The sequence below is a fragment of the Miniopterus natalensis genome, chromosome 16 (genome assembly GCF_054644295.1).
Source record: "Miniopterus natalensis isolate mMinNat1 chromosome 16, mMinNat1.hap1, whole genome shotgun sequence".
NCBI lineage: Eukaryota > Metazoa > Chordata > Mammalia > Chiroptera > Miniopteridae > Miniopterus > Miniopterus natalensis.
The window spans coordinates 33,992,491-34,019,844 of NC_142096.1; the positions used below are offsets into that span (position 1 = coordinate 33,992,491).

The 27,354-nt window shown below is 39.7% G+C and overlaps 1 protein-coding gene across 2 annotated transcripts in view; it reads left to right on the forward strand.

The window, feature by feature from the left end:
* The first annotated feature begins 230 nt into the window (after positions 1–230).
* Positions 231–27,354, forward strand: part of NSMCE2 (NSE2 SUMO ligase component of SMC5/6 complex) — a 202,258-nt gene continuing 175,134 nt past the window's right edge. For both annotated transcript variants that reach the window (XM_087825486.1, XM_087825487.1), the window contains exons 1-2: positions 231–313; positions 5,499–5,668. In XM_087825486.1, coding sequence (XP_087681612.1) covers positions 5,512–5,668 — 157 coding nt within the window. In that variant the 5' untranslated portion in view covers positions 231–313; positions 5,499–5,511. The remainder of the gene's footprint in view (positions 314–5,498; positions 5,669–27,354) is intronic.

The window sequence follows — 27,354 nt, forward strand, 5'->3', positions numbered from 1 at the left end:
CACCCAGGCGGCGCCAGGGCGCAGAGCCGGGCGGCCGGTCGCGCGTGGGGCCGGCCCCGGGGTCCCCCGCCCTGCCTCTCCGCTGGGGTCCTTTCAGCCCTCAGCCCAGGCCCGGGAGCTGGCGGGACCCCGGCTTCCGCCCCTGGCGCCCAGGCGGTCACGTGACCCAAGGGGCGGAGAGTGGGGCGGGGCGTCATGTGACCGCTGGCGGACGACGGTTGATGACGTCGAAGCCCGCGCTCGGTTGAGGAAGGAGTAGGGGTCCCAGTGTAGGAAGTCGGGGTGCAGCCGCCCGGAGCTGGGTCGCCTGCAGGTAAGGCAGACGCGGGGGTGGCGCTAGCGCGGGGCGGGCGGGGCCGCCTCCCCCCGGGCCCCCGGGGCTCCCGAGCTGGGCCGGTCGGCCTGGGCTGCGGTCCTGCCGCCTCTCACCCCGCGGCCGGGGGCTGCGGCGGTTCGCCTCCGTCCCCGAGACCCCAGCCCGCCGCCCCTCTGCCCTGAGTGTGTGGGGAAAAGATCAGCGTTCTTGACCCAGGCGTGTCTGGCTCGAACGCCTTTGCACCGGGGCCGTGGGCAGGTCGTTTAGGTAACTCTGGGCCTCGGGTTCTTTCCTCTCGCGCAAATGTTTGTGAGGATTAGCGATGCTGGGAACGGAGCGCCGCGGCACCAGCTTAGGGGTCCTAGAAACGTGGCGCCTGCTGTAACTGTCTCCAGGTCTTTATCGATCGCCTGTTTTGTGTGAGCTGTTTTATAAGCTGCAGAATATTTGAGAGTGCTCGTTTAAGTTGCTCCCAGGGTGGAGGAGTGCAGGACGTGCGAGCAAACAGTTGTGATGGGTTTTACTGAGTTTTATTGAGTGTGTGTGTGTGTGTGTGTGAGAGAGAGAGAGAGAGAGAGAGAAGAGAGAGGAGAGAGAGATAGGGACAGGGACAGTGGTCACAGGGAGGGGAACAAGCAGTTGCTTGTATGGATAAGGGAAGGCTTCAAAACGGAAGGCATGTCCTTGCATCTTGAGATATATATATATATTTATATGTATATCTGGTTAACCTTATACAGGTCCCTATGGGTTTAAAGGAGGTCAGCACACTGTTTATAAGTTGTTGTTTTGTGTCCACCACTGAGCTATACAGAAACATGAGAGGAGGAAACAGTAGAAAGTTTGTTTTCTAATCCTCACCAGAGGATATGTTTTTATTTATTTATTTATTTGAGAGGAAGGGAAGGAGGAAGAAACATTGATGTGAGAGAGAAACAATGATTGGTTGCCTCCCGTACTCCCAAGGGGATTGAATCTGAAATCTAGGTATGTGCCCTGACTGGGAATCGAACCACAACCATTTGGGGACTATGCACCAACCAACCCTGCCGCTCGGCCAGGGCAAGAAGTATTTTTACAGTAGTTAATAATTGGTCCTGCCTACAGAGAATCTTACAGTCCTGCTGGGGTCTGAATGTTTATGTCCTCTCCCCCATTCATATGTTGAAATCCTAATGCAAGGGTGATGTTATTAGGTAGGGCCTTTGGGAGGTGCTTAGGTCAGGAGGGTGGGGCTCACGGGTGGACTTGATGCCTTTATAAAGGAGGCTTCAGAGAGCTCCCCTGTTCCTTCTACAATGACAAAGAGGTAGAAGGCATGGGCTTTGAGCCAGGAAGAGGGCCTTCACCAGAACTTGACCATGCTGACACCTTGATCTTAGACTTCCAGTCTGAGGAACTGTGAGAAATAAATTTCTGTTGTTTATAAGCTACCCAGTCTGATGTTTTGTTATAGCAGCTGGAATGGCCTAAGACAAGGCCTGTTAGGGGAGGCAAACTAACATGCTGGGGAAAAACTCAGGAAATGCATGACCTTACTTAAACTTTCTTGGAGACCAAAAAGATTGTTACCTGGGCAAGGCTCCAAGAGGAGGTTGATTTAAACCAGGGTTTCTCAACTACTGCACTGTTGACACTGGGGCCAGATAATCCTTTGTTTTGGGGTCTGTGCTGTGACTTATGTACTTAGCTGTACTTCATGGGAGGAATCAAAAAGTGTTTCTACTTCATTTTTCTGCTCCATCTGAATATTTTCCTTTTAAATACTCCAGAATTACAGAAGAACATTTTCCCTAGCTCTCTGCAAGTGTAAAGTTTTATTGGAGTAATGTGAATTTTGCATTCACATAAAAGAACATCTACCATGGGGTAGACACTTTCCATTTATCCTGAATTGTATTAATTCTTATGTACATTGTTTCTTAGTCCTGGGGGCTGCTATTTTAAAATATCATAAACTGGTGACTTAAAAAACAGAAAATTATTTCCCACAGCTTTTGGAGACAAGGTACTGGTATGGTTGAATACTGGTGAGGGCTCTCTTTCCGGCTTATAGCCAGCCTCCTTCCCCCTTCTTGCTGTGTCCTTACGTGTGTGTGTGTGTGTGTGTGTGTATGTGTGTTGGTGGGCTGAGAGAATGAGAATGCACCCGTGTGTCTCTTCCTCTTCTAATAAGGACACTAATCTTATCATGAAGGTTCTACCCTCCTGACCTTATCTAAACCTGATTATCTCCCAAAGGCCTCATCTCCAAATACCATCACATTGTATGCTAGGGCCTCAACATATGAAACTTGGGGAGACACAATTATCTCAGTATTCTCCATACGTGTTTGATCCTAAGAATCATCTAAGGGGCTTCATAAAATTATAGTTTCCTCAGTGTGTCCACTAGAGACTCTGATTTAATGGGTTTGAGATAGTATCCATAAATTTTAATTTTAGTATGTATTCCAACTGATTCTTAAGATCAGAGAAGTTTGAGAAAATTGCAGAATTTAATTCATCTGTAATAATGCTATGAGATAGATGTTATTATCTGCTTTTTACCTCAGACTGCAGGTACAGAAGATAAGCGAATTAACCAGGGCTGTGCAGTTTTAAGTGACATCAACAGGATGGAATTTCCAGGCCTCTGTGTCCAGTGTCCATTCTCTTAAGCACTACTTGGTATTATCCCTCACAGTATTACAATGATGACATTGATGGTAATATCTGGTCTCCTTTTAAAAGATTTCTTTGCTGGGGATTATTCTGAGTGATTTATTATTTATATACATATTAACTCATTCAGTCTTTGCAGTAATCCTTCAGGTAGGGACTGGATCATCCCTATTGTACGGAAAGGAAGAGTGAAGCATTGAGAGGTTAAATAATTTGCCTAATGCTACTTTAGTAAAATCAGACTTTGAACTCCAGCAGTCTGGCTCCTGAGGCTAAATGCTTAACCCCTACTCTGTATTGCCTCTATATTCTACTCCATAATGCAGCTAATGTTTATTTTAATATGAACATGTTTCATGTTATCAGTAAGTAAAATTGATATTCCAGGAAGATATGCGCCGCTTATACTATGGCTTTACCCCCAGATTCACATATGCAGTACACTTTGATAATTGTGTCCTAGAACTGTGCTGTCCAATGCAGTGGCCACTAGACACATGTGGCTGTTTAAAGTTAAATTGATGAAAATTAAACAAAATTAAAAACTCTGTTCCTCAATCACGCTAACCACATTTCAGGTAACCACATGTACCTACTGGCTACCATATTGGACAGTGCAGATTCTGGGATATTTTGTCATGGCTGAAAGTTCTATTGGACAGCACTGCTTTAGAAAATGTAGACCTACACAAGAATCAACACTGACTAGGAACACTTGAAGCATATCATTTTATCCCTGCAGGGTTATATTTTTTGAGTAACAGTTGATGTTATAACAGGCAAACCCCCAAATCTAAGAGGCTTTGCACAATTGAAGTTTTTGTTTCTTTCATGCATTGAGCCTGATTAGTGGGCAGTTTTCCTCCAAACAATGATGTGGGATCCTAGGCTTCTTCCATGTAGTGATTCTCCATCTTCAGTATATAGCTTCTAAGGTCACTGCTTTCCTGTTTCAAGCTAGAAAAATGTGAAGGAGAATGGAGAAAGTACGTGGTTTTTATGGACTGGGCCTGCAAATGGCTCATATATCATTGCCTTGAATTCAGTCATATGACCACACCTAACTGTAAGGAAGACTGTATGACCAGGTTGAAGAGGAAATGGGTTTGGTGGACACCAAGTATGACTCTTATTATCTCATATATGATGATACATGCTGCCTTGATTGCCATGGACAGACTTATTTCCCATGAATTACAGATGTACTTTTTTTTTTTTAATGGAGAAAGAGAACCCTGAAACTCACTTATTATTAAATTTATTGGTGTGACATGGTTAATAAAATTATATAGGTTTCAAGTGTACGCTTTTATAATATATCATCTGTATATTGTATTGTGTGTTCACCACCCCAAGTCATCGTCTGTTACCATTTATTTGCCCTCTTCTACCCCCCACCCCCATTTCCTTCTGGTACCTATCATACTGTTGTCTATGTCTGAGTTTTTGTTTGTCTTATTTGTTCATTTGTTGCTTTCAGTTTTATATGCCACATGTGAATGAAATCATATGGTTCTTGACTTTTTCTGTCTGACCTCGCTTAGCATGATGTTTACAAGTTTCGTCCATGTTGTCGCAAATGGCAGTATTTCATCTTTTCTTACGGCTGGGTAGTATTCCATTGTATATATGTACCACATCTTCTTTATCCAGTTATGGACTGAGGGACTCTTTGGTTTTTCCCTGTCTTGGCCACTGAGTAATGCTGCAATAGGGGTACATATGTCTTTACAAATAAATGCTTTCTGGGTTATATAGTGACTCTATTCTTAATTTTTTGAGGAATCTCCATACTGTTTTCCATAGTGGCTGTATCAATTTATATTCCCACCAGCAGTGAATGAGTGTTTCTGTTTTCCCACAACCTCTCTGACACTTGCTATTTCTTGTCTTGTTGATAATAGCCATTCTAATAGGTGTGAGATGATATCTCATTGTGGTTTTGATTTGCATTTCTCTAATAGGTAGTGAAGTTGAGGATGTTTTCATATATCGGCCATTTGTATGATTGTCAAGATGCTCATAGCCAAATCTGTTTTACAATATAATACTGTGTAGAATCTTAAAGAATCCTAAAGCCTACATGATTGCATTCTAATTTTCTCATATAGTTGGTTTTCCCTTTAATCTGGTTTTTGGTTCTGATTTTTATGAACTTATGTTTTCCTATCTTATTGCATGTGTTTGTATTTATATTGTAGAAGCTGTCTCAACGTGTTTCTTGTAATAAAGTGAGATTGTAAATAACTTTCAGAAAATGCAAATATTCAAAAATCATCATTGGTTATTCATACTCATATTTTCTCTCTCTTTTGGTGTAAAATATTAACACCTCAGAAAGTTCTAGAAAATGACATAACAGGAACCTTTGTTTCATGATTTGAATTTTAGCATCTTGCCCTATGTACTTCAGGTCTTGATTTTTAAGATAAAAAAGATAAAGCTATTTTTCTTTATAAATTTTATAAATTCTTTATAAAAACTCTTAAATTTTGTTTCATTGTGTTTGAAAACTTAGGTAATAATTCAAGATGCCTGGGCGTTCCAGTTCAAATTCAGGTTCAACTGGTTTTATATCCTTCAGCGGTGTGGAATCTGCTCTCTCCTCTTTAAAAAATTTCCAAAACTGCATCAACACTGGAATGGACACAGCTTCTAGTGTTGCTTTGGATCTTGTGGAAACTCAGAGTAAGTAATAATTAAAATGTATTTCTTTTGTGTCTACTTTTGAGGTAACTTGTGTGGAGGCATTACTCTAGGGATGCCAGATACTGATCACCTTGTGTGTATCCTTGGGACAGTCATTTCATCCCTCTCGGCATCTGTTTTTTTCATCTTGTTCTACACAGCAATATACTGAGGGTGAAATGAGACTGACTCATTCATGTGTGTTCAAACAGTTATGTGCCATTAGAAACTGCACTAGAAATTTATGAGCTAAAACATGAAGGTTCCTGACCTCAAGGAACATACAATCAAAAGTATGTGGCATTTTTGAGCTTTACAGTATACAAATTCATTTGATAAATTTGTTTTCCAGTAATTTAACTATATTTTGTTCATGCTGATCACCTTATAGACTGGATAAGCTTTACAAAGGAGACAAGTTCAGCTTTGATGGACTTGACCAAAATTTTTGGATCAGAATATCTAGAAAGATGTTATTTGCTTTCTTTGGGTTAGGGTTGCTTTGTCTTATATATGGAGGCAAGGGAGTAACATTATCTTTTTGTAATTTCTTTTTAATAGTACTGGTTTTTGTACTTTCTATTGTGAAATGCCTTTGTATGATTTTCTTTGTTTATTCTGTCTGGTGTTCTTTGAGCTTTATGGATTTGTGGGCTTACATTCTGATCAAATTTGGGAAAATTTCTGCTACTGTTTTTTCAAATACCTTTTCTGTTCCCTCCTCCCCCCTCTCCTTCTGGGACTCTTAATTACATTTTTATTACATTGCTTGATTATGCCCCATAAATCACTGAGGCTCAGTTGATTTTTTTCCCCTCAATACTTTTTCTCTCTGACTTTAATTTGAATAGTTTCTATTACTATGTCTTCAAGTTCACTACTCTTGTTTTCTGCAGTGTCTAATGTGCTATTAACTCTATTCAGTGAATTTTGAATTTCAGAGGATGGATTTTTTAGCTATAGAGACATAAGAAAGAATTAAATGGAATCTTATTTCTGTCTTGCACTTCTCTCATGTTCATTTTTTCTATATTCTTGAATATGTGGAGCATATTTATATAGCTGTTTTAATATATTTGTGTGCTAATTCTGTCATCTCTATCTATTGCTGCTGCTTAATATGGTCACTGTATGTATTATGTTGTTGAGTATTTCTATTTTGTTGTCTTCCTTTAAAGAGTTTTGATGTTTGTTTTGCTAGGCAGTTATTTGTGGATTGGGCTGATCCTTTCCAGGCTTGTTGTTTAACTTTGTTAGGGTAGGTCTAGTGTAGATTTACTTTAGGGCTAATCTATGCTGTTACAAAGCTTGGACTTTCTGGAGTTCCTCTTGATTGTCCAGAGGGTTCTGTGAGAGCTCTACTCTGATGGGTGGAATCTGAATGTCTTTTTAAAAAAAAGTTTTTATTTTTAGTTTTATTTTATTGATTTTAGAGAGAGAGGAAAGGAGAAGGAGAGAGAGAAAGAGAAACATTGATATGAGAGAGAAACGTCCATCGGTTGCCTCCAGTGTACACACCCCAACCAGGACTGAACCAGCAACCTGGACATGTGCCCTGACCAGGAATGTCTTCCAGTGCTGTGTGAATTCTGGGAATTGTTCACTTTCAGCTCCCAGCACTGTTCCTCAGCAGCTTAGGCTTTAGTCTGAGGCCCAAGGGATCCCCCAGCAGATTCCTAGTGCCTTTCTCTGCATATCTACCTTCCAGGGCTCTGTCTTGCAACTGCTGCCTTAGCCTTCCTGAACACCCACCAGTCTCTGGCTCCTCAGTCCTTCAAGACTTCTTTGCTCTCCTTGGCTTCTTCCTCCCTGATGTAGAGAGGAGGGCACTCACAGGACTTATCTTACTTGTTTTGCAGGAATCATAGTTCTGCTTCACCTGTTGTCCCACTGCCTGAAAGCATTTGTTTATATATTTTGTCCAGCTTTTTAGTTGTTCATGGCTGCAGGGCTAGTTCCATACTAGTTACTCATTCATGGCTGGCTGCAGAAATCACTCATCATCTTTAGTGGGTGGCCTCTAAAGGTCTTAACTCTGCCCAGCCTGATTTGTAGTCTATTTTTGGATATTTGGCTTTGGTAGGTAGCTTTGGATAAAAGTCATAATAAAATCTTAAATCACAGGAGGGAAGAGCTGGAACTAAACTGCCTGTTGGATAGTATCTGTTTATTTTCAGGATTTGCTTTGAAGGCTTCTGAGTATTTTTACTACAAAGTTCCTTGTTTTTAAAAAGTATATTTTGGTGCAAAATACAACATACTCTATGTAATTTAAAAAGAACTGTAAGCATTGTTTTATGAAAGGTTCATGCTCTAAAGTAGGAGTCAGCAAAGTTTTTCTGTAAGGGATTAGATAGCCAATATTTTCAGCTTTGTGGGCTGTGTGGTTTCTGTTGCAGCTCTTACAGTTATTATGAAAATAGTTTTGACTCTGTGGACCTCATGAAAGGTTCTCAGGGACCACAGTTTGAGAACCACTGGTTACAAAAGTGAATTGGACTGCTATGAGCAGGCAGTAGATGACATGAGAAATTCCCTATGGAGAGAATGCCTATGATGACCCCCCCACTGGAGTAATTGAGCAAGAGCTTATTAGAAGAGTAAGTTTAATGTGACACCAGACTGATGTGTTGTCCAAGGACCCAGAGAGTAGAAAAACCCCTAGTATTTAAGGGCATTTGAAGATAATTTAGCTGGTAACAGTAGATGAAAGATTTGTAGGAAACGGAGCCAATATTACCACTCAGTGCAAGGACTTAGAGTCATCCAGCCTTAGTTCTGTAGCTTGCTCAAAGGTTAGGTGATCTCTCTGAACTTGGAATTCCTTATCTGTGAGATAGGGATAAAAATCCCGATTTCATAAGATTGTTGGGATTAAATAAGATAATATATGCTCTTAGCGTAGTGTTTCTTCAGTAGCTATCACAAATGATAACCAGCAAGTCCTACAGTTAAGGTCAGAACTTAGAAAAAGAGCCTGTGGTGTGGAGAGGGAACAAAGTAAAGGAGTTTGGAAGTCTGTTTAAGGCTTTAGGATTCAGCTTAGCTAAATCAGTATTCATCAAACATGTTAGCCAAAACTACAGAGATTAATAAAGGTTTTTTTCAAGTTGTTTACAGTCTGCCTGAGAAGAAAGATGCGTATGTGTTCAGTCATTAAGTGACCATTGAGTGCCTAAAAGGTGATGCTTTGCCAGGGAGTTAGGACTGTATCAATAGAGGAGGAATGTAGTAAAATCCAGTTTTAGAAAGATGACCCTCATGGCAATTCTGAGGAAAAAGAAAAATAAGTTTAACTGAGAGATTACAGTTGAGATGAAGAGGACCTGATTTGTGTGCTTTGTATCTTGTATCCACACTGTCATGTAGGCAGACAGTGCTGGGCTGTGCATACAGAATGCCTGGTTCTCATGCCAGCTCCACACTTACTGTTCTTGGGACCGTGGGCAAGTTCTATAACCTCTGTTTGTCTTAGATTTCTCATTTGTAAAAGGCATTGCTGTGGGTATGAAATGAGATAATACAAATTATGTAGAGCAGTACTTGATGCTTAAGTGCTCAGTAAATGTGTAGTCATTTGGTTTGTATTTGCGTTGACTTTTTGTTGGACAGCAGCGAATGGATCAGGAGAAATTAAATTGCAGAAGAATAGAAGGGAAAGTTCATGAACTACCTTCAAAGCAGAATATTCCCTTTTCCTTTTAACCTTATAAGGTTAGGCACACTTGACCTGTTGAGTTGTCCAATTTCATCTCAAAGTAGAAGGAATGAGCTTTGCGAAAATAGGTGGCAGTGATCACTCAGGTATCATTTTCTCACTTTGCACTGCAGTTCTCTTGCCATCATAATATTGAATTATTGGTGAAGGGGATTGTTGCTCCCAGGAACTTGAGGAGTGTGGATGGGTTCTATTTTGTGTCCTGTTGGTTGCATATTCCTATACCAGGTGATTGTTCCTATCCATTTTTCTAGCTTATTTGAAATGGTCCTTCTCCTGTGTTTTGTCACCACATATGATATCTAGGCAATTGGACTCTTATAGCCACCATGCCTATTAGTCTTTCTTTAAAATTGTTGATTTTCTAGTAATACCTTCCTTTTTTTTTTAATCCTCACCTGGGGATATTTTTTCCATTGCTTTTCAGAGAGAGAGGGAAGGAGGGGGAAGGAGGGGGGGAAGGGAGGGAAGGGAAGGAAACATCTATGTGAGAGAGACATGTTGATTGGTTTCCTCTTGCTTGTGCCTCCCCCTGGGACTAGGGATAGAGCCTACAACCAAGGCATGTGCCCTTGGCCAGAATTGAACCTAGGACCCTTCAGTCTGCAGGCTGACGTTGAGCCAGACTGGCTAGGCTAGTAATCGCTTCTTTATTGGAATTAATTGAGAAATGAAATTTGTTACATTAGGAGATTTTTCAGATAACTGAAGCTTATTTTCAGAGTTTTAAATTTATTATGTACTTCTTTAAAAAAAAAATTAATAGTGCATTTATTAAACCTGGGGACAGTGAAACAGGGAAGGGCCTAGGGTACAAGAAGCAAGAGTAGAGAGACTAGATGGGGCTGCTTTTCTCCCTAGAAATGTTATGGGAAAGAAGTGAGCCAAAGTGGGGCTGCTCTCAGCTCACTGGAGAGTAAAAGGAAAGGGGCCCTGGAGACAGTCAGAGGTTGAGCCCCAGACGAGCTGCTACTGCCCATTGCTCCCTGGTTGCAAGTCTCCTGGCCTCCCTTAGAGTTTAGGAGATGTACGCCTGTGGAGGAAGGAGAGGAGGAAGGGAAAGGCATGGGCTTGCTCCCTGGAGGGAGAGTGAGCTCTTTTCTGCTTTCTTAAACAGAATGTACTGACCTAATTTACCAGAATTGTTATTAACATCATCCTTAAGCAATTGAATTTTTGTAATCTTTTGAGTTTAGTTACACGAATTTGAGGAATGGCCCTTCCCTAAAATGTTAATGTCCCTCAGGGTTGTGTCCTTTCTTTTTGTGCCTCTCTGCCAGGGCCTGTCCATGGATGGACTTCAGAGGTTCACTTAATGCTCTTCTGCGGAAGCTGTTATGCATGAGGATTGAAATTTTTTATCAGATTCTTGCTAAATATTTGTGAGAAGAGGATACATCTTAAATTGCTCAAGGGTCCAGTAGATAACGAGCCTTCTTGGAGGCTTCTCCATTTTTTCTCTCTATATTGCTTTTCTATGGCTTTGTGGAGCCACAGGGCAAAAAGGTATTATGGCCAGACAGGTAATCAGATGTTTGCTGAACTGTGCCAAGGTATGGTGATGATGATGGTGGTCATAATGGTAAAGTTAACCATAGCTGAATTTGTTCATCACTTCCACTGTGTGTAGGCACTGTGCCTTTTTACATATGGTATCTCATTTGGTCCTAACAGGAATCCTGTGTTGGTTATCCCCACTGCATACATGAGCAAACTGAGGCTTGGTGAAATTGAGTACTTCCTAAGGTCCCAGAGTTAATAAGGGGAAGAGTTGAACATAAATGGTGTGACTCCATAGTTTCTGCCCCTCACTCTTACACTTTATTGAAAATTGTTTGTGTTCATCTAGTGGCATTTGCAGCAGTCAGATAACATTGAAGTAACATTTAGCTCAGAAAGTTTTAGTTATTTTGTTGAAGGTAACGTCTGATTTTTCTTTTCCGTTCTGTCCCCTCTTCTCCCCTCCCCGGGTTTCCTTTTCTCTTCTTTTCTTTCCTGAACACCAAAATGAAGTTGCATGTTTTTCAGAAGCAGGCTATCAGCTTCTGTCTTTTCTGCTAGTGAAGTTCTCAACTTCCCTTGGACATTCTTGCCCTCTGAATCCAAAGAGTGCCCTCTCTCAGCTTCAGCCTCTTCTGTTTGTGTGTGTGTGTGTTATGTTTTAGAGATTTGTTACTGATTTTTAGAGAGAGAGGAAGGGAGAGGGAGAAAGAGACAAACATCCATGTGAGAGCCAAACATCAATCAGTTGCCTCCTGTACACCCCCTACCAAGGATCCAGCCCACAACCTGGGCTTGTGCCCTGACTGGTAATCCAACCACAACCTTTTGATGCAGGGGATGATGCCCAGCCAACTGAGCCACACTGGCCAGGGGAGCCTCTTCTGTTTTTTTATTTTTATTTTTATGGAAAATATTACAGATATCCCCCTTTTTTCCCCATTGCCCCCCCACCTCCTCCCAGGACTTTACCATGCTGTTGTCTGTGTCCACGGGTTATGCATATATGCATATAAATTAGAGGCAGAGTTGAATCTGGTCATGGAGGGAAGAAGTCAGGACCTTTAGGGACCACTGTACTCACCCTACTCTGTTTCTCATTGGCAGGAAGAAAATAATGACTGATAGGTTTTCTCTTTCATCCCACCAATTGCAGTTCTGTTGGATGGAAATGATACAGTGAATTGATTGGAATGCTAGTCTGTTCTTTCATATCCAGAATTTGTATTCTGGCTCAGAACCATCACTTTTTAAACCTGATTCCTTTGTGCTCATTTTAGTCTCCACCCAGGCAAGAAACAGTTTTCACTTTGTGGTAGTTACTTCAGAGTTAATGATGAATAAAGAACAGCCATCAAGTTGAAAATTACATTTGTGGCCCTCATGAATAACTGAACTTTCAAATTTGCAAATGTTAGGCCCTTAGTTGGGTGAATAGTTCTGATTCTGGGTGGTTAGTGGATAATATTCTAGTTTTACTCCTGACATAAAATTATGATTACCCATATCACCCATCACTTTATTTTATGAAAAAGGAGTAATCATCTCACCTAAACCTTTTATGTTGAAATTGTTTTGAAAATTGCTTAATGATTTGACAGGCCAGCATATTACCAGCCTGACTGATTTAAGGCTTATTTTCTTAGGAAGAGCCACATTCTGGATTTTCATTACGTTGTAATATATTTCTCTATCTTGAATGTTGTTTCTCGTAGCCAGGGCTATAGTTAACGGGGAAGGTTTCTTTTTTGGCTTTGCTCCTGTTCTTTATTCCATCATTATGTTATTGACTAGAAGCAGGATTAGAAGTTGGTGATTATAGTGGTGGTGGTGGTAACAGTGACACTAACAATAACAATAACCATAAGGAACTAATGTTCACATTTCTTGTATAGCTTTTATAACTGGAACCAATCATAAAAGCAAAATATTATTGTAATGTAAATAAATTAAGGCAATTGAAACTACATAATTATGGTACTTGTAGTGCTAAAAGTATAGAGGCATTGCCTATAGAATATCAAAAATCCAGCTCTCTAGGAAAACTCAGTTATTTTGCTGATGTCACTGTGTTTTCCAGTGACTACCCTACTATTTCTCCTCTACCGCTTGTACCTCTGACACTTCTAGGCAGTTCTCCTCTAAGACCTAAATAGAAAAGAAACAATTTTGCAAGGCTTCATCAGACCTGCTTTTCTCTTGATTCCTTCATAATATGGTTGCACGTACAGTGCACTGTTTGGTGGTGTCTGTTATCATTAGGGTAAGATGACTCTTAGTATAAAAAATCACCAATAATTCTACCTCCTTAGCTTTTCCTGTGTTTTCAGGTGAGTTCCCCTCCCTCTTAAGATACAGCAACATGCCATTCCTGATATCCTGATGCCAGTTAGGCCTTTTCTTTGTTTCATGGGGCTTTTTGCACTTATATCTTATTTTGTTTTGTCAGTGTGTCTGGTCTTCCCTTTGAACTGGGTTTGCTCAGGACAAAGACCTTAGGGAACTCATCTCATATTTCAGAGGCTGGGACTCTTGCTGTTCATCGGTGTTGAAGGTATATAAATGTATTAATAAGTGGCTTTTAAGACTATTCCCTAAGTACAGATATTTGGGCCCAGAATGTAGGGGGGAAAGTTGCTTTCCAAAATTAGAAATTGGGCACTTTTGTTAATTTATGACCTGATTTTATTATAAGACTGTGCACTTAATATTTTTGTAAGGACTGATTAACTCAGTGGTGCATTAGAATCTCTTATAGGGCTTGTTAAAACACTGGCCCGACCACTAGAATTTCAGTAGGTCTTGGATGAGCTCAAGAATTTCATATCTAACAAATCCCCAGGTGATACTGATGCTGTTGCTGGTCCAGGGACCACACTAGAGAACCCTGGTCTAATCATTTATTGTTTCCACTGTGACAGGAAACATACGCCACTAGGTGGCACTAGAACACTTTTTATGAGGTTGTCGTCAGCCCTCTTGACGGTTTGTTGATTGCAGGGTTCAGGATGTGTCAGAAGTATAATCACTAAACTATTGGAATTTAGTAACTTGGGGCCTGAATTATCCCATATAGCTTAAAAATAAAAATGGCAAAAATGTGGACTATACCTCTTCTTTCCGCTGCTTTATTTTCACTTATCAGTTGCCTTTACCAGAGAGAGATATAGGCCTTGTCAAAAAATGGGACTATACATCTCATATTTATTATTCTAAGTTATTAGATCCTGATTTTGTTGTTGATTACATTTCAAAACCACTTTAAAAAGATTTACACCTACTGTTCACATAAATATCATGTCATTTTGCCCTTCTACCAGTGGGCCAGTGGTGCCTGGGACAGTTCTGAGATGAATTTCCTTTCCTATTGGCTTCTTTAGTCAGAAAGTTGAGTAGTTTTCTTTATAAGAGCTCTAGAGAGGAAAGTTTGGGTTGCTGTTTACCTCACCTCACCTCATCTCACCTTATGCTTCCAGGCAGTCTCTTTCCATAAATTTCCAACCATTCCAACACCCCCAGCTTGTCTTTCTTCCACTGACTGTCCCAACCTGAAAGTTGGCATGACCTGTCCACATGATGGAATGTGTGCAAATAATTGCTTCCTCTGCTTTCCTGTTAGCTAAGCTCTCCCATTCACATTGGGGTGTCACTTTTTGAAATAGTAACTGAGTCATATTTTAGGTTTTAAAACAGGAGATGAATAGTATCTGAATACTGCCTGGGTTTTTCTAATTCCCGAGAATGATCTTTGTGTGATTCTACTTTTTTATTTAATCTTTGGAGTAGAGGAATGGGTTAGGTTTCAGTGACCTAATAGAGCATGAAAATGACTGCTGCAGAAAATACTGAATTAGAGTCCCTCAGTCAGATTTTAAAATTAGACAAGCACGTTATCATATATCTTTGGTCACTGGAAAGACTTAAGACTAGGCTAATGCTAGGCAAAGATGTCAACTCATGGCAAATATAGAGCAGACTCAAGGATCATCTTTGAAACATCAGGTTCCTTTTTAAAAGACTAAAATTTTGTCTTGTTATTAAGCAGAAAGGAACTTTTATTAGATTGGTGATCAGAAGTTGAAACCAATGTGATTATTATGGAGAGATTATTTTATTATCCAGACCTATTTCTCCCTCTTCTGTACTTAGACCTGAAATTATATATTTTTGTTCTGAAGTATTATTTGTATAGAGCAGCACTGCCCAATAATCATATGGTGTGAGCCAGGTGTGTAATTTAAAATTTTCTATTAGCCTTATTACAAAGGGTGAGAAGAAGGAGACAAAATTAAAGTATTTTTCAACATGTAATCAATATAAAAATTATTAATGAGCTATTTTTACTTTTTGTTTTGCACTAAGTTCAACATCTTACAGTTCATCTGCATCTGGACCAGCTACATTTCATATGACTGCCACATGTGGCAAATGGCTGTTGTTACAGCAGCAAGAACAGAGGATATTTCATTTTCCAATGACTGTCATAGGAGAATGAGAAATTATAAGGGTAGTTAATTCAGTTAGTTTTGCAGCTTTTTAGCAGTTTGGGTGAGTATTCAAATCAAACCAGTTGTTAAAACAAGATAATACTATCGGTTTTTTTTGCACTTGTCACTTCTCTGCCACTGGTGTGCTTGCTATTTTAGGTTTTTCCCAAAATTGTTTAACCAGCTTAAAATTACTTATTCCTGGGGATCTTATGAATATTTGCTTCTGTTTGAAATGTCATAGGCTGTTTGAATCCACACCTACAGAACTTCATATTTTGTAGCTGATGTGGTAAATTAGTTTCTTATGGTATTGGGCAAGCCAGAGAGGTTCAGCCTCTTCAGCAGCCAGATATACTCTAGTTGCAGTAAACAATTAGGTCTGTCAGCAGTTGACCTTGGAAATGTTCTAATTTGCTGTCCCTGGGCGCTGCTTCAGGCACTGCTTTCTCGGTGGGTGGGAGTTATGAACCCAGTTTGGAGAAGCTTTAGAGGCACTTGGGGCAAGCTCCAAACAGATGTGCTTCTTGCTTCATTTTTGCATGTGACCAAGTTGCAAGAGGCATGTTCCTCGCATGTATTTCTTTGAATTCCTTGTAGAATCAGGCACTTCTGCTCAAATGAGAGGAAACTTCATTTACCTTTAGGTCTACCCTTCCCCTTCCTTACAGCACCGTCTGCCATAATGATGGTTGATTAAAAATAATTTCATGACTGTTTCATTCTATTTCTTAAATTTATTGCAAGAGAACCTAGAAGACCCTTTTATGGTTTTGTCTTTATTACTACTGTCGTAGTGTCAGATCCAGAAGAAGCTAGCTGAGTAAGTGACGGAGAAGGAAATGTTAACTGGAAAAGTTATACACAGTGAGAAGTTAAAGGCAATACTCAGTAGACAGAGAGGAGAAGAGGGTATGTGTAAAATTTAGTTACTCTCTCTAAACTGGTGGTGGCAGCAGTGGTAGCTTTTACTCCAAGGCAAAGGTTTAGGCTTCGTTTTCTTTGGGGCAGTGCTTGGGCAAGGTAATTTTCTCTCTTCTATACACCACTGGTTCAAAACATTTATTTGAGTTTGTTTGGTTTTCACTATTCTTAGGTAATTGCTAATACTTTATATTGATCAATCACTAATATTTACTGGTCCATGCCCTCAAAAAGCTAATAGTTTAGTTAGCTGATAAGATAAATATATTCAAATATAAGGAGAGCTACATTGTAGTAAAGGATGTGTTTCAAATGAAGAGATTATGGGTCTATCTCATTCATGACTTTTTACATTATGACCTAATAGCCAGACTTTCTATCCGGCTGGCACACATCTTTTGTAGACGTGTTTACTAGGCAACCTAACAATGGCAAACATACAGTGCTTTTTGTGTGTTTACCTGCCATGTTCTAAATACCTCATGGGTATTAATTCATTTAACCCTACAACAATGCTGTAAGGGTAGGTAAGTAACATAATTAATTGCTGTTTTACATGTGGGTACACTGAGCCTTTCTCAGCCTATGTCCTTATAAGTGTGACTTTTCCCTTCTTGTTTGCAGTAAGCTCTGAGATCACCTCTTACCCACCCGGTTTTGACTACATCTGTGCTTGTCGTAGAGACAGCCCTTTTGCCGAGCTCTATTATCATTGTACCTGAAGATGAGAGTTCCTCAGGAAAAAAAAAGGAGAGCCCATCCTATGCTAATACTCATTATTGACTTATAAGGTTCCCTTGCTGGGCTTAAAACAAAAGACCAACTTGGAAGGACTTTATTTAAAAATCTTGGTTACCTTGAGTTGTTTCTACTATATACATAGATCATCCTTGTTTGATCATGTCTCTGGCCATGACCAAAGCATCTGGCATTTACTCTCTGAAAAATAGTAGCTATTAATTTCTATACCCATTTTAAACCATTGAGCAGAGTTTACAAGAATGTTCATGATGTCACCTGCTACATTCCTTCTTCCGCTCTGTGTACTCATTAGACTGGGTCGAGTTCCACCGTGTGCTCTCTGAAGCCTCCTTGCCTTTGCTCACATGACTTCTCCCTACAACCTCTTGGAGAGGGCACTTACTCATCTTTCCAGGCGAAGCTTAAGTATTATGTCTTTCTACAGACTTTTTTCTTCCACCCAGACCAAATGGCTCTCTTTAGTTCCTCTGTGCTGGCTCTGCATTCATTCATCAAAATAATAGAGCACTTCTTTGCATTTAATTGTTTGTAAGTGTCTACTCCCACCACTAGATATGAGTTTGAAAAGGCCAGTTAATATCCTGTTACCAAACCAAGTTCTGTCTCTGTCACAACTCCAACACTGCCATAAACAATACATGAACGAATGGGTCTGATTTGACCAGTAGTGGGCTGTACTTTGCTGACTCCTGGTCTAGGTAACAGTCATTCTGTGATAGGCTCTCTTCATATGTATAAAGCTGAGGATGGGTTAAATTTTATAACATCAAAATATAAAGTGATACCTGGGAAGGGATTATAGAGACAATAACAGAAATGTCCTTATAACAGATACATATTCAAGATACAAGACTATTATCAAATGTATGATTTGTGAATACTTTTTCCTGTTTTGTGCATTGTCTTTTTATTTTCTTGATAGTGTTGTTTGAGCATAGAAATTTTTAATTTTGATGAAGTCCAATTATCTATTTTTCTTTTGTTGTTTGTGCTTTTGGTATCATTTCTAAGAATCCACTGCCAAATCTAAGGTTATGAAAAGTTAATCCTATTTTTTCTAAGTGTTTAGAGTTATAACTCTTACATTTAGATCTATTTTGAGGTAATTTTTGTGTATGTTTGAATTTAGGGCCAAATTTCACTTCTTTGCATGTGGCTATCCAGTTGTCCTAGCACTATTCTTTCCCCACTGAATGACCGAGTCTTGGTACTTTGTTGAAAGTAAGTTGGCCACACATGTTTATTTTTGGACTCTCAATTCTATTTCACTGATGGAGTTTTGTATGCCTGTCCTTGTGCCTGTACCACACTGTCTTGTTGCTGTTGTTTTGAAGCAAATTTTGAAATTGGGAAGTATGGTCCTCCAATTTTGTTGTTCTTTTTCAAGGTTGTTTTGGTTGTTCGGTGTCCCTTGTAATTCTCTGTGAATTTTAGAATGAGTTATCCATTTCTACTAAGAAGCCAACTGGGATTCTGATGGGATTGCATGAATCTTGTAGATTAATTTGGAGAGTATTAACCATCTTAACAATACTCAGGCTTCCATTTCCATGTCGGGTTATTTTTACATTTACTTAGATCTTCTAAAATTTCTTTCAGTGATGTTTTCAGAATATCAGTTTTATACTTTTATTGTTACTTTATTCCAAAACATTTTACTTTTTGATGTTGTTATATGTGGGATTGTTTTCTTAATTTCATTTTCAGATTATTCATTGCAAGTGTATAAAAATATAATTGATTTTTATGTTGACCTTATAGCCTGCAACTTTGCTGAACTTGCTTATTTTACACATATCTATCTCTCTATATATATATTTATATATCTTGGGATATATGTGTGTGTGTGTGTGTGTGTATAGTATTCCGTAGAGTATTCTATATACAAGAGCATGTCATCTACGAATAGAGATAGTTTTATTTTTTTCTTTCCAATCTGGTTGTTTTTTGTTTATTTTTCTTGCCTAATTGCCTTGACTAGAACCTGGAGTACAATGTTGAATAGAAGTGGTGAGAACTGACATTCTTATCTTGTTCCTGATCTCCGGGCAAAAGCATCCAGTCTTTCATCATTAAGTCCTGTATAAAGTTAGCTGCAGAACTCCCTCCGGCAGTGTCCTTCCAGCACCCTCTATTGAGAAAGCTTAACATGCTCACTGTAAGAGGAGATGCTTAAAGCAATTCCATTCATTACCCCAGAGTGTGTATTAAAAGATAAATTTCAGCCAGAGGCAATAAATTGATTAAGTGGCACAGCACACAAATAAGCAAGTGGAATAAAAAAGCCTTAAAGGTATGTGATAGAAATCTGTGTTCAGGAAACAACTGGGGTTCATAAGCACTTCTAGCTAAGGGCCTTTAGGAGAAATTATATACAGGAGGTGATGACCAAGAGATGGGTAGGTATTCCCTGGGAGAGGTTACTTCTGAGGGAAGCAAAGGTGAGAAAAGGTTTGAAGGTGGAGGTGTCAGGTTCTGTGAAGAGTCTAAGGTTTTACTCTACACATTAGCTACCAGTTTAGCCACTGTAACAGTTTTCCAAAGCTTTGTTCATGGGTGCTGGCAGAAGACAGGAGACTTCTGGATCAGAGACGAAGGTCTTTATTACTTGTTGCACATCAAACAGTGTGGGTATCATGTTCCCATAGGTTTGCCTTTCTGCGCCCACCCCAAGTCCTTATGGGAGTGATACAGAAAGGCCCAGAGAGATTCACAGTGGGTTTGTGTCACAGCCGAGGAACCTTAAGCTTAAGGAACCAGATTTCTGTAATGTACAGTAAACCTGCCCGACTTTTGCCTTCTGCTTTGAGGGGTGGGGGCGGACACTGTAACAGTCTTCCAAAGCTTTGTTCATTATACAAAGTCCTTGAAAAGATAGTCTGCAACAAAAGGGCCCTTCATGCCCCTGCTTGCAAAATGTGCAGAGATGTGTGAGACCTATTAAGAATTGTTTCTCAACACCTGGCAGATTCAGAGAACTGCAAGTAGTTCAGATTGAAGATTAACTGCAGTTTGGGCCTTTCTCAGATTTTTGCCACGATGTGTTACAGCTTCAGCACTTACATCAGGAAGATGTAATATGTCTCTTAATGTAGGGAGGTCATGGTTGCTGCTGGGTTCTTTTCTCTTCTCCCTTTTTGCCGAATAGGGCAGCACAGTACTTGGTTGGCTAAGCAGAATTACTTAGAACTTTAAGAAGTTCCTGAGTCAAGTAACCTGGGCTCAAACTCAGCTCTGCCAGTTAATAGCATTGTGGCTTTAAGTAGGCTTGTTCTTTTCATCTGTAAAATAGGGGTAGTATTGTAAGATAGCAACTAATACCTAATGAGTATTTAACTGTGTGCTCACAAACACCTCCCTTATTCCCACTTTATTTAGGGTTGATATGAGAATTAAATAATGTATATAAAATGCTCCCCACTGTGCTTGGCACATTGCACTAACATTATTTTGTTTTTGTTAATAATTATATTTGGGCCCTTTGCAGGTGAGAGAGATGGATCCCTTGGAGTTCTTGGCTCAAAATTAGTATTGCACAGAATTAATACTGTACCAATTTAATATTGTACAGATAGCCATGAGTTAACAGACAAGTTCTACTACCTCCTAGCTGTGCGAGTTTGAACCAATTAACTTCACTTCTTTGTGGTTCCTTTTTCTTGAATGTAAAATGTGGACAATATCTCTTTGTCATGGTTGTTCCTAGTTTGAAGCACTTATGCTTTGATATGCAGTATTTACTTCTCGTTGACTGGTCAGACTGAAAACACTTGCTTTACTTATATAAATTGGTGGGAAAACAACTTAAAGTATAGACCTTTATGTTGGGATGGAGAATGGCACCGAGATGTGTGTTGACTGTCAAGTATGTTTGTATGGGCGGATGGAGGATGGGCATTATCTTCTTAATAGGGGGAAAAAAAATATATTTATGATAAGGTTTAAACATAGAAATGTGTTCTGGTTTCAGAAAAATTAGTATGGGATTTAATGTCAAGCAAAAAGGATCATCACTCCTGTGGGACAGACTAAAATAGACATTTAAACCAGTTAACAAAGAAAGGTTATGTAATGTGTTATGCAGAAGATGTAGTTTTTGTGAGTGCTCTATTCTCTTGAAATGAAACCTTCCAGAGTTCTTAGGTAGTTTTGGAGTTTGTTGAATTTGAAGGAATTGCCCTGTATCTGCCTTATCTTTGTTTTCTCAATGCTAAGTTTATGAGTTCATTTGGATCTTGGCTGGAACTTAATAATATTGAAATGGGATAGTGTCATTATCTGCAACTTGTTTCTCATTTTATAATTTTCAGAGTGCACCGTGCACCTGCATTTAGGTACTTAATAATTTGGAAGCAAAATCAAACAGTGTTGCTCTAATGAATCCTAATAAATTCATATACAAAATCCCTGTAATATTCAGAAACATTAGACGTAGATGGATGTCAGAGATGACCATGCCAGGTTTCGGATACTCAGCTGTGAGACAGCTTCTTTCCTTTCCTCTTTTATTTTTTGGTTAACTGATTATATGTTCCAGTCATTTATTTTTCATTCTTGTATTTAATAAATATTTGCATATTTCACCCCAATAATACCGTTTTTGCTTCTCATATCACTTTGGGCCATATCACCAATGGGGGAACCTCTCAAAATATAAGCAAAATCTTTTGCATAATCTGCCCCTCACATTTTATATAGTTATAGCCTGAGTAGCGCAGATAACTGCCATGTGACCAGGGGTTTTAATATCTTTTTGTTCTTTATTTAATGGTTTTGGTTGGCCTTGGTTGAGGACCATGGGAATAGATTTCTCTGAAGGGGAAAGTGTACTTGCCAAAGTATTATTTTATTTGTTAGAGTTTAATAGGTGACTGATTTAACTTCTCATTTTCATTAAGAACACATTTTAAATCTAGATCTGGAAAAGAAGTGAGGTTTAAAAATAGGACAGGTAGTCATATTTATTAGAGGTATTGAGTATTTCTCATGTGCCGCAGTAACTACTGTCCAGCAATGGGCCCCAGCAAATCTTCCCTTCCCTGTGCTTGCAGTCTCTCCTCACCAAGAAATGGAGCTTATTAGGATAATTTTTTACCCCAACTTAGCTATTGCAATAGCAATAGGTGAAATTGGTACCAGGAGTGGGGCTGGAACCCACATTGGTATGTGTCCATATAGCTATGAAACAAACTACCTTAAAACTTAATATTTTAAAACCACAGACTTTATTTTTGTCCTAATGTCTCATGACTCACTGCATTGACTGACCTGGGCTGGGAGGTTCTTTAACTCTACATGATGTCAGTTAAGATGACAGCCATCTCGGGGCTTGACTGGGTGAGAACTTATAAGATGATTCCCTTGCATGGCTGGCAGTGGGTGCTGACTGTTGACTGGGTGTAGCTGGAATTATTTACCAGAGCCTTAGCATTCCCTTTCATATGGCCTCTCTATGCGGTTTGGGTTTCTCCCAGCATGGTAGCTATTCCAAGAGGAAGGAAGCAGAAGCTGCCAGACCTGTTAAGACCTGGACTCAGAAGTTACAGAACATCACTTTCACTGTGTCCAGTTATTCAAAGCAGTCACAAGACCTGCCTCGATTTGTGGGTAAAGAAAATAAGCTCCACTTCTCAACAAGAGGGTAACATTCATGTAAGAACCGAAAGAACTGATGGTGTACATGTTCAGAAACCATTTACTAACTGTGGTAGATTTTGGAACTAAAGCAGTGACTAAAATAGACATGGCCATTGAGCCCTGAGTAGAGGCAGGAGAGAACTAGAAAGGGCCAGAATAGGGGTGGGAGCCTCTTGTAAGTCAAATGAAAGAGTTTGGACTTTATCTTTAGGGCAGTGAGAAGCTATTAAAAGTGTTTAAAAGAGGAATAAGAATAATTTGTATTTTGCTTTAATTCTCTGGCTATAATGTGGGAAATGGTTTTGCAGGAGTGACCCTGGAGGTAGGCCAACCAGTTAGGAGGCTGTTGCAATAATCCCCAAGTATTAGATAATAGTGACTTGGACTCAGAAGGTGGTATGGGGTTGGCGAGAAGTAGACAGATTCCTAAGAGACAAAGGAGGAATAATTGATGAAACTTGATGATTTATTAAATGCGCGAATTAGGGAAAGGCAGACATCAACAGTGATAACTCAGATTTCCAACTTGATCATCCACGTTATGGTCCCATATTCTAACATGGTGTGTTACTGTGCTATTCCCATGGTAATTAGCACAAAGTTAATGGCTTAAAACAACACAGGTTTATTCTCTTATGGAGCTTGAGGTTAGAAATCTGAAATAGGTTGCACTGAGATCAAATCAAGGTGTCCGTAGGGCCGTGTTTCTTTCCCGAGACTCTAGGGGAGAGCCTTTTCCTTGCCTTTTCCAAAGCTGGCAATGGCTAGTTGAGTGAGACGTTATTATCCTGGTCACTCTGACAGTGGCTCTCCTGCTTTTCTTTCACTAACGTGGACCCTTGTAATTGATTATTACAGCTGCACCCAGATAATCCAGGATAATTCATCTCCCCATCTCAGGGCCATCTGATTAGCAACCTTATTTCCACCTGCAACCTTAATTCCCTCTGTAGGGTAACATACTCACAGGTTCTGGGATTAGTATATGGACATCTTTGCGGGGGGCATTATTTCTCCTACCACAGATGGGAACCTAAGGACTGGGATACATTTGGGGGCGGGGTGAATTTAATTTTTTTTCGTGTCTCCAAGTGGGATGACCAGTATGCAGTTGGTCTTTGAGCTCAGGACAAAGGTATAGATTTGGAAATAGCCTGTACATGGGACTGGAAACCATGGAATGAATATTATTTCTTAGGGAGATTATGTGGATTTCTCAAGGCCTGGGTCAGCGTCCTGAGGGGTTGGGTAAAGATGCAGACAGAAGAGATTGAGAAGGAGCTATTGGAGGGTTGGAGGAAATGTAGAAGAATTTGGTTTCAAGGAGGTTGGGAATCACCTTTGTAGATGATTGTATCTTTGACCTGAAAGGATCCTGAAACTTCTTTTTAAACCTTCTTCTGTTACAGATCAGGAAACTGAGGACTAGAGACATGAAGTGACTTGTCTAAGACTGTATAACTAATTAATAAATGTGCTTCTTGATTCCTTCTTCCTTTTATTTGCCAACCTGAGCCCATTTAATCTTTTCATTTTTAAGGTGGTATTGAGGAAAGATTTCGGCTGTGTGTGTGTGTGTGTTTCATTGTCTTTCTGAACTCTGAGAGGGAAAGTTGCTAGAATGATGTTGTCTAACTAGTGCCTTAGTTACATACAAGTCAAGTTCTTTATACCAAATAACAGAGTTAAGATTTATTTTTGTGTGTGTATTTTTCTAAGTACAGTGTCACTTACTTCCTTTTGCAGTCTCTTTCACTTCATTTTGTGTGTATGCTCTCCTTTTTTCAAAGTAAACATTTTATTTCAGAATAATTTTAGATCAATAAAAAGTTGCAGATAGTTTCCATATACCCCCATTTGTCAAAACTAGGTAACAACATTGATACATTACTATTGACTAAACTAAATAGTAAACTCCAGACTTTATTTGGATTTCACTAATGTGAAACATTGTCCAGGATCCAGTCCAGGGCACCACATTGCATTTAGTCATCATCTCCTTGGTTGCTTCATAGTCTGTTTTTATTATTTTAATTAAAAAAAAAAAATCTGACTTTAACCGTTTTGAGGAGTCCTGCTTAGGTATTCTATAGAATGTCCCTCAATTTGGGTTTGTCATGGTTAGATTGGGGTTTTGTTATTTTTGGAAAGAGGATTATAAAGGTCAGGTGCCCTTCTCATCACATCATACCAGGGAGTGCATGACATCAACATGACTTACTGGTGTTGTTGACCTTGATCACCTGGCCCCATCTGTGTTTGTTTGGTTTCTTTACCAAAAAAGTTCCTCCCTCCCTCCCTCCCTCCCTCCCTCCCTCCCTCCCTCCCTCCCTCCCTTCCCTATATCTTTATTTATTTCAGAAAGAGGAAAGGAGAGAGTGAGGTAGAAACATCAATAATAGTCATTGATCGGCTGCCTCCTGCACACCCCCTGCTGGGAATTGAGCCCACAACCCCGGGCATGTGCCCTGACTGCGAATCAAACCACCATGTCCTGGATCCTAGGTCAATGCTCAACTGCTGAGCCCCCCGGGCTGGGCAGGGTGCTTTTCTTTTTCCCCCTCTACATACTGTTTTTTAGAAGCAAGTTACTAACTCCACCCACACTCAAGAGGAAAGAATTAAGCTCCATCTTCTGGAGGGATACACATCTACATACATTGTTTTGAGTTCTCCTTTAAAGAATTGTATTTTCCATGCCCCAGCCCCAGAATTAGCTATTTCTCTAAAGAGCTCTTGTCCCTTATTTTGGAAAATGGGGTTTAGAAATTAAGATCTGAGTTCTGGGTGTGCTTGTCGCTACCAGAATCTCACTGCTTCTAGGCACTTTCAGCATACAGTGTTGGGACAGACATATATATACACCTACCTGTCCTTTTTTTTATCTGTCCATCTATATCTGTAGTGAGGTAGACGTGTTTATACTGATGTCTTCAACTCCAATCTAGTAGTACCATATGGTCAAATTCAATCATCCCTAGTTTATCTGTAACTCCCTCTCCAACATTAAGAAACCGGGTCTCCACTATCCATCGTCCATTTATTTATTTGTTTGACCTCAGTATACATGTAAAGCTCTCTCAGAATTTTTTTGTTTCTCTTTTTTTCAGAATTATTAACTCATACCCCCATAACAAACAGCAGCATCAGCTAGCATACAGTGTTTATGTGTACTGTTCTTTTTGTCTTCAGTCCTACAGTTTTGAGTCGAAAAAACAGTTCAAGGTTAAGTCAGTTCCTTTTTCCCTCTACTCCCTTCAGTGAGGTTCTGTGAAACATTTGTAGTGCAGTTAAATTCCTTTGTCGTCATCCTTACGTTCTATCCCAGGACCCCTGATCCCTGATCATCACTTTGTTGTTTTTCTTGTTGTTTTGTGTATATTAAAAGTTTTGTGAGTTAAGTTTATGTGGGTTTTGACACACTACAATCTCTTTTTGCAAATATATACTATACTGAAGACAGACTGGGATGTTTGCTGGCAGCAGAGTCGGAAGTATTATTCTGAGACCAAGACTGTGAATGAGGCCATGAGGTCAGGTTTATAGGTCAGCAGTCAGGGTTAATGACTTCTGTGTCCAGAGGTCAGGAATATCAGGAACTTTCAGTAGTCCTGGGTTTGGAGGTGTTGGGGTTTAGAGAATTAGGCAAATCTCAAATATAAGGTAAAGAGTTGGGTTATATCATTGCACCAGGACATAGATATTGGAACTTAAAGTGATGACAAATGGAGTTTACATGAAAGGACTATATTAGGTGTACGTGGTGCACAGCCAACAGGAGCAACACTGCAGTAGCTACAGTGAGTTCTGAAATGAAACAGAGGCCTGGCAATTGTAAGTATTTAAAGGGAGGGATTCTGTCTCTTTCAAACCCCTACAGAAATGTTTCTCAGGCTGCAACCCTCATCAGGTGAAACATCCATGATGCTTTTTAAAAAACTGCAGAGTTGGAGCTTCTGGAAGCAGAGCCCAGCAATCTGCATTTGAAACAGACATTCCAAATAATTCTGATACATCCTGAAGTTGGAGAACCCCTGTCCCTAGAGTGAATGGTGAGGCGTCTTGCACAAAGTAGGGTTAGTTTACCCCATGTGTTTACTAATTTGAATTGCAGATAAGTTCTGAAGCCTTCTGATGAGAGAGCGGACTTTGGAAGTAATAGTAAAAAAAAACAATCTGATGCTTATTGAAGGTTTAAAAAGTTTAAGAAACTTGCCCAAGATCACAAAAAGTTCTTAAGTGGGAGATCCAGAACTCAAACCCAGGCAGTTGCCCCCAGAGTCCGTGGTGGTCACAACATTGTGAAAGCTTTGCGGGGCTTATGCCATGCATCCCCATAGTTTCATAGATAAATTCAGCAGTCAAGAAAGAGTAAGAAAGAGACTGTTAAAACCACACTGTCATTTTGGTGCTTAAGCAGCTAAAAGTTTACATGTGTTTATATGTTGTTGTATTCAGCTTTCTAGGAAGCAGTGTTATAGTGACATTCTCGAACCCTAAGAAGAAGCACATGTCTTAAAACAATTTAAAAATTGTTAAAAATAGACACAGTATGAGAAAATGATTTGGCAACATCATGGTAAAAGTACAGTACCATAGAGCATAACAGTACAATCACAGATTTATAGACTCTTAGACCTGAAATGGACTTTACAGGT